The sequence below is a fragment of the Setaria italica genome, chromosome IX (assembly GCF_000263155.2).
Source record: "Setaria italica strain Yugu1 chromosome IX, Setaria_italica_v2.0, whole genome shotgun sequence".
NCBI classification, from domain to species: Eukaryota; Viridiplantae; Streptophyta; class Magnoliopsida; order Poales; family Poaceae; genus Setaria; species Setaria italica.
Window position 1 is genome coordinate 23,209,669 of NC_028458.1, and position 6,220 is coordinate 23,215,888.

Below are 6,220 nucleotides of genomic sequence, written 5' to 3' on the forward strand. Positions count from 1 at the left end.
ATCACGAGTACAACTCCCAGGTGCCCCCAGGCCGCGCCCTCAATCCATCAAGGCAACTGCAAGAGTCGATAATGGGAGAGGACGCGTCCCCAGCCGGGAAGCGCAAATCCAGAGGTGGTAGAACAGATCCGGCTAAGGGAGGCACAGATCCGGCCTCCGGCGGCCAGCTTTGGTCCTACGTGCTCCCATCTGTCCATTTAAATGTGAGAGTTGGGATGATTCGGGTAGCATCTCCATGACTATGTGCTACGGTGCAAAAAGAGACTTTATGCGTATGTACAATTCATGAAAGTATCACAGAGGAAATAAGAATGCAAATATAAGGAATGTATTAGATAACTACTGCCATGAGCTCAGAAGGATTTTATGTTGAGTGGTTATAGGTAGCTAAATAAAGCAAATTATACTCGCAAAAAAAAGTAAAGCAAATTATAGGCATAGAATAGTAATGATGGCACGCAGCAAAGCTACAACGAAAAACGGGCCCTTGAGCACCTTTGATGCAGGTAGACGTGTCACGCTGCAACTGGTTCAGAATATTCTCTTCCATCTCAAGTTTCAACTCAGCTCCTCAGGGTCAGGGCAAGGCAAGCAAAGCTACGCAAAGATTTAGCTTCTTGAAAGAGGTTCCTCTAACTTTGAACCTCTACCTTTGAGCCACTTCCATGCGGGCCCCATCATATTTGGGTCCACACAGCATTGACTCAAAAGTAGAGGGATCAAAGGCAGATGATCTGATTCGCTTGAAATGGTATGGATGTCTGGGCTCTGCCCGAGTGGCACCGTAGCACCTGGCACCCCAAGCAGGCTTCTCCCAAGTGGAGGGTGAGAAAGCAGCTCGTGGTGGAGAAAGCAGGGTGGGCACTGGGCAGGGAACGGCCTCCACTGGACGGCTGACTGATTCCACAATTATTTCATGCACTTGGGGATAGAATTATAGTCTTGACTCTTAACTCTATCAGCACTTGTGGTGAGTGAGCAGTGATGGCAAGTCAACTTGAACAGCTCTTCAGCGCATCCCTCTTCCACAAAGCTCAATGGGTGAGTCACTGAATGCATGTACCTTTGATAGGTCTGATCAGGATAATGGTTGCATGATTTGTTTAACATGAGACTTAGCTGGATCTGACTGGTATTGATGCAGAGGACAGCACAAGAGGTTGACATCGCAACAGAGCCTAAGCACTGGATATAGTAATTATCTCTTCAATGCGCCTTACAAATGCACCATCATGGATACTAGATACAAAAATTGCCGCTATTGCACCACTATAGTTACCAAACCCAACCAAGTTCAACACCGAAATGGAGCTACATCACTGGCCAGAAATTCAGAATGCTAAAGAAGCGCACATAGAGAACCTATGGAGCTCTTCTCTTTTGGGGATCAGACTTCAGCAAAGCCTAGTGATTGGGCTTAACAAGGGTCTGGCAGAATGAAGCTAAAGCGTCCGAAGCATCCAGAAGTGGGGGGAGAGTGAATGGTGGGAGAACACCAGCCTCTGGACTCTTGGCGGATGGAGATTTTCCGTCAAGTGTGAGCGCCATTGCAGCCTGCTGCTTGTTGAGCCCATCCATTATGCATGAGAATGCTGCGAAGGTGACACAGCTGTGGAACATTGCTTGGGGCGCACCTAGTTTAACAGAAAGGTTGAAGCATTAATGGTGGGAGACATAGTTGATGCATCTTACAATTAATAGCTCCAGAAATGTGCATTTCCAAATTGACCTTTAAATGGGTAAAATGTAACAGCCACAACATGTGAGAATGAACCTGGGGGTACCCTTTTAACCAGAACTTATTATTCAAGGGTGGCTTTGTTTGTCGCACCAATCATACTATAAGATCAAAAGCATCTGTCAAGTCCAACTTGTTGTTTAATGTTACTATTCAGTACGAATAATGAAGATAATGTCTGCTGACTTGTTCTGATTGAATGTCTAAATAGCTATCATGCCCGAGCTACAGAAGTAGTTGCATTATATTGATGAAGTTCAAAAGGATACAGGACATTAGCTGTAGCTAATGAGGTTAAAATACCCATATCACTGTTCTCCCTTTGTGCTCTTTGTTTTTTCTTCAGTTTGGATTGGGGTGTCCCACACAGCTTCAATTCGTGTTGGCATGTTAAAAATCAGGCTACCCTTGATTTCTTTCTTCAAGGACAAACCTGTCTGTGTCTGTTTATTTCAATTGAAAGAGCAGAGCTTAAGCTGAATTCATGCAAATGGTACCAATCTCTGTTGTGCCCAATCTTATTTAGAGTACTACCTAAGCACTACCATAGACCTGAACATGACAAAGCCCAAAGCAAAAGAAAAAGGGTAAATAGTTTCTTTCTTAAAATAACTAAAAGAAAACTTCACCTAGATGTCATTATGTATATGATAACGATTTAAATAGTACTGGTACTAAGAGACCGCAAGTGTTAGATGAACACAACAGAAACAAGGCAATTTCAAAGAGCACACTGCCATTAAAGCCACTAGGATGCGAGAGGCACAAAAGCCCAGTTTACTGTTTGATTCCAAACCAGTTTAGATGTCAAATCAAAGTCCAGGGCATCTTAAAAACATACAGGTTCAATAGCATCCAAACAAGTTTCAAGACAAAGGTTATCAAGTATTTTAGGGTATGCAACAGGAATATCCACACATCGATGGTGCCCTAGAGTTAATTTCATGAATGGTTGGCCCTATCATGCATGTTTATTTGCTCAGAGACACACTCGACAAAGAAACACTTTCCCGGTGACCACCAACAGAAAGGTAGATAAACAAACTTATTTGATATTGTTTATTCTTTTTTAATTTTCTCTTCTAATGCGTTTTTCTGAAGAAAATGTCCCTGTGGACATTGTACAAGCACGGCATTTATGGCTTATATTCATGTTGATGTATGCTAGAGAAGTGCATCAACATATTAGTTATTAACATCACGTGCTTTCTAAAAAATTGCTTGACAATTTGTCATTATGAGTGAACTACAGCACAGACAACAACCTGATTTTACAGCAGTAGATATACCAACCTAATAAAGATAATACTTCAAACTGAAAAGTTTTCCGTAAGAGCTAAATCAAGAACATCATCCTAGATGGGGTTAGTGTGACACATGCTCCTGCTCAGCTTTGCTGGCTGCAGAGGCCACAGCTACTGTAGCAAGGCTTGCTGGCTGCTTTAATCTTTACAGCTTTGTTAGAAATATAAACAGGGGCTTGGCAGATCATTTAACTTCAAATTTTGCATAGATGATTCAGCATTTAAAGAACAAGGACAGTACAGCAAGTTCATAATCATACCATACCAATAGTCCCTGACTCCCAGGGATATAAAATGCAAGCATTTGCAGACATGTAAGCTTCGTAAGATTTCAGTATAGAACTTCTGCAATAATTTGAATCGACTTGACAGGCTCAAAATGGGTATAGTTCTCTACTTCTATTCTACAGGTTTTTAGATTAATTTGCATGCTGATCTAGCTGCAATGCAAACTTCAAACCAACCGAAAACAATTTCAAAATAGTCTCAGGAATGTTTGAGTTTGAAGAACAAGAACAGAACAGCACAAGTAGTCTTGCAAGCATGTTCACTTAACAAGTTTGTTATTCTATCAACAATTGCCTAGACATTCATTTTTCCATACCTATAGGAACATAAGAGGAAATTGATGGTAAAACAACTAAAGCACCTAATGAATGCTCTAAACACTGCAATTTTCTGTGGTTCCACATGGAACTAAAATAGACATTTTAAAATGTCCCCATGACCCCATGTATCCCAAAGGAAAAAAGTAATAATATTCTTGTACAAAAAAAATGCCAAAAGTGTGAGGACAGCAACTACATCTCAGAAATTAACTCAATGGTAACTCGAACAGTAGATACAAGAAAACATAAATAGATTTAACATCACCCAGATCAGCTAAAAGAAGTACACATATATCATCCAGCATCAATTGCATTGTTTGTAGTTAAAAAAAGTAAGAATGACAATGCAATTTTCAAGAAGATAAAATTAAAAAATTACTAGATAGGTTGCACATAGTTGTACCTGGAAAGCTCAAAGCAAGGCCTGTACAGCAACCAGCCATACCAGCATTAATCACTGCAATGGATAGTATTTCGTTGAGAATGCACACTTGAATCTTTATATGGTAGCAAAGTAATAACATTAAGTGAAGTACTGACTGTCATCTTTCCCTCGCAGTCTTCTCAACAAGCACATGATGAAACTTTGGACACCAGCAAGAGCTGCAAAAGTCTAATAAAAGATAAAACAAAAAGAGATCATATTAGAAATCTTCCCGATGAAAGGATACTGAACTTTCTACATCCAAAATATTTCCGTGAACATTAGGATCGACTAACCTTGGCAGATGATCCAGCATTGCTGAGTGATGCCTTCATACCTTGATTCATGATCAAACCTTTCCCTGGAAAAGAAATCAAATAATACAAATAACTGTAAAATCTAACAGAACGCTAGACTAGTGGAATGAAAGAGGGTCACAAGAAAAGTGAAGCTTCGCTGAGTATGTAGAACAGGAGATGTAAAGTGCTCAGAGTTTCTACAAGCGCCAAACTACCAACTCATTTTTTCATTTCAGCTAAGTCCTGATACACTAGAATAATTCTATTTCCTCTAATGTTATATTTTCAGAAAAAGAAGATTCAGTATTTTTTTATTCTTCCATACTCAGTTTGGCAGTTGGCTATTACTTCCCTAGGAAACTAAGGACCCCATTTTCATTAACCCATAAAAAGCATGGAGGCGAGCTCCAAAATTGATGTTGAGGTGAGGCTACTTGAACTGGCCAAGGCCCACTATATCTCTTTTAGTGAAATGTGTCATCACCAATCTTGTAGTAACCTCATGTCCAACAAACTGTCCTCCTCTTCTGAACCGTGTTAACAACACACTCCCTGTTAGGATTCTCCAGTGTGGTGTGGACAACAAATCCCAAGCACACACTACTACAAAAATCAAAAAGACCCTCATATGACAAAGTTGTGATTGCTTAAGGTCTATCGAACCCTCATATTTCAATTAATGATTGGAGCAAAAGTTTCAAGGTAGAATAATAGCAATGGCATTCCCCTCCCGTCCTAGTCTTCCACACATCGAGCCCAATTTATAGCGACGATAGCTAATTTTCTCACAGCAAATCAGCAGAGGCACGGCGCGCAGCTAACACCCCCAGACTAACTAGCCGAGCCCGACGACCGTGCTGTCCTATAGCTAATTTGAAAAACCGCTAAGGGCGGAGGTAGGGGGTCCCCGAATTCGAACGGCCGATGAGATTTGGGAATAGAAGGCAGTACCGTATCCGACGAGCGAGCCGACGAAGGCACCGGCGGCGAGTTCCCCTGAGGAGCGCAGGAGGCAGACGACGGGCGCGGCGAGCGGCGTCGGCGGCGGGCCGCCCAGCTCGTCCCCGTCCCACTCGCGCCCACGCCGAGCCGCCATCTTTCCCTTCGTTGCCTTGGTGCGCTTTTCCCCTCTTCGGTGCTCGTTTCCGCTCCCTCGGCTGTCTTCGTTATCCCTAGACTAGAATCCCCTCTCCCCAAGGGGTTTATCGCTGACAGGCGGTGGGACCGCGCTGGTACATAGGCTGGCAGCTAGGTCCCACCTGACATGCTCAAGCACTCAGCTCCTGCTAGCCGCCTATGCCCATTGTCCGTTGGCTAACACAATCCCATTATGTTGTTTTCTTATAAGGCAGCCCTCGATGACCACAGTATTTTCTTCATTGATACAGAGATGTTAATAATCTTGATCTTGTTATTTTTAGGGTATTATGTCGCGCACCCTTTTGCTTCAAGGTCGCATCACCATTACTGCACCAGAGAGTAGCATGGTGGTAATGATGCGTCTTCTCCATAATTCTTGCTTTAGCCAAGGTGTCGGGATCAGATGAGGCTCCTGCGTTTGTGTTGACGATCTGAGCAGTTTTCTTCCTTGTTTGCATCACTCAATTAGAAACTCTTAAGCATCCCACTGGAGAAGATTGGTAGTGTCATGGTGCTTCTAATCTTGTTGCCTTCAATCTTGTCGTCCCTCTTTTGTTTGACATGGTTACTTCCAACACCTATTACTTGAACAAACAAATCTTCAAGAAACATTAGTCTTAAAAATAACTGGCACAGCGGCATACCTTATTTATTATCATTTGTATTGTTTTCATCAATGTGAACTCAACAGCAGATGCTGGGCCACT

General features: G+C 42.3%; 1 protein-coding gene across 1 annotated transcript; it reads right to left on the reverse strand.

Annotated features, from left to right (window-relative positions):
- Positions 1-1,160: 1,160 nt before the first annotated feature.
- Positions 1,161-5,558, reverse strand: LOC101773495 (mitochondrial import inner membrane translocase subunit TIM22-3). Its single transcript, XM_004983179.3, has 5 exons — positions 5,325-5,558; positions 4,371-4,435; positions 4,191-4,263; positions 4,054-4,107; positions 1,161-1,634 (listed from the first exon to the last, which is right to left on the reverse strand). Exons 1-5 carry the CDS (start codon positions 5,467-5,469, stop codon positions 1,405-1,407), a joined length of 567 nt encoding a protein of 188 aa, XP_004983236.1. The 5' UTR covers positions 5,470-5,558; the 3' UTR covers positions 1,161-1,404.
- Between the last annotated feature and the right edge of the window lie 662 nt (positions 5,559-6,220).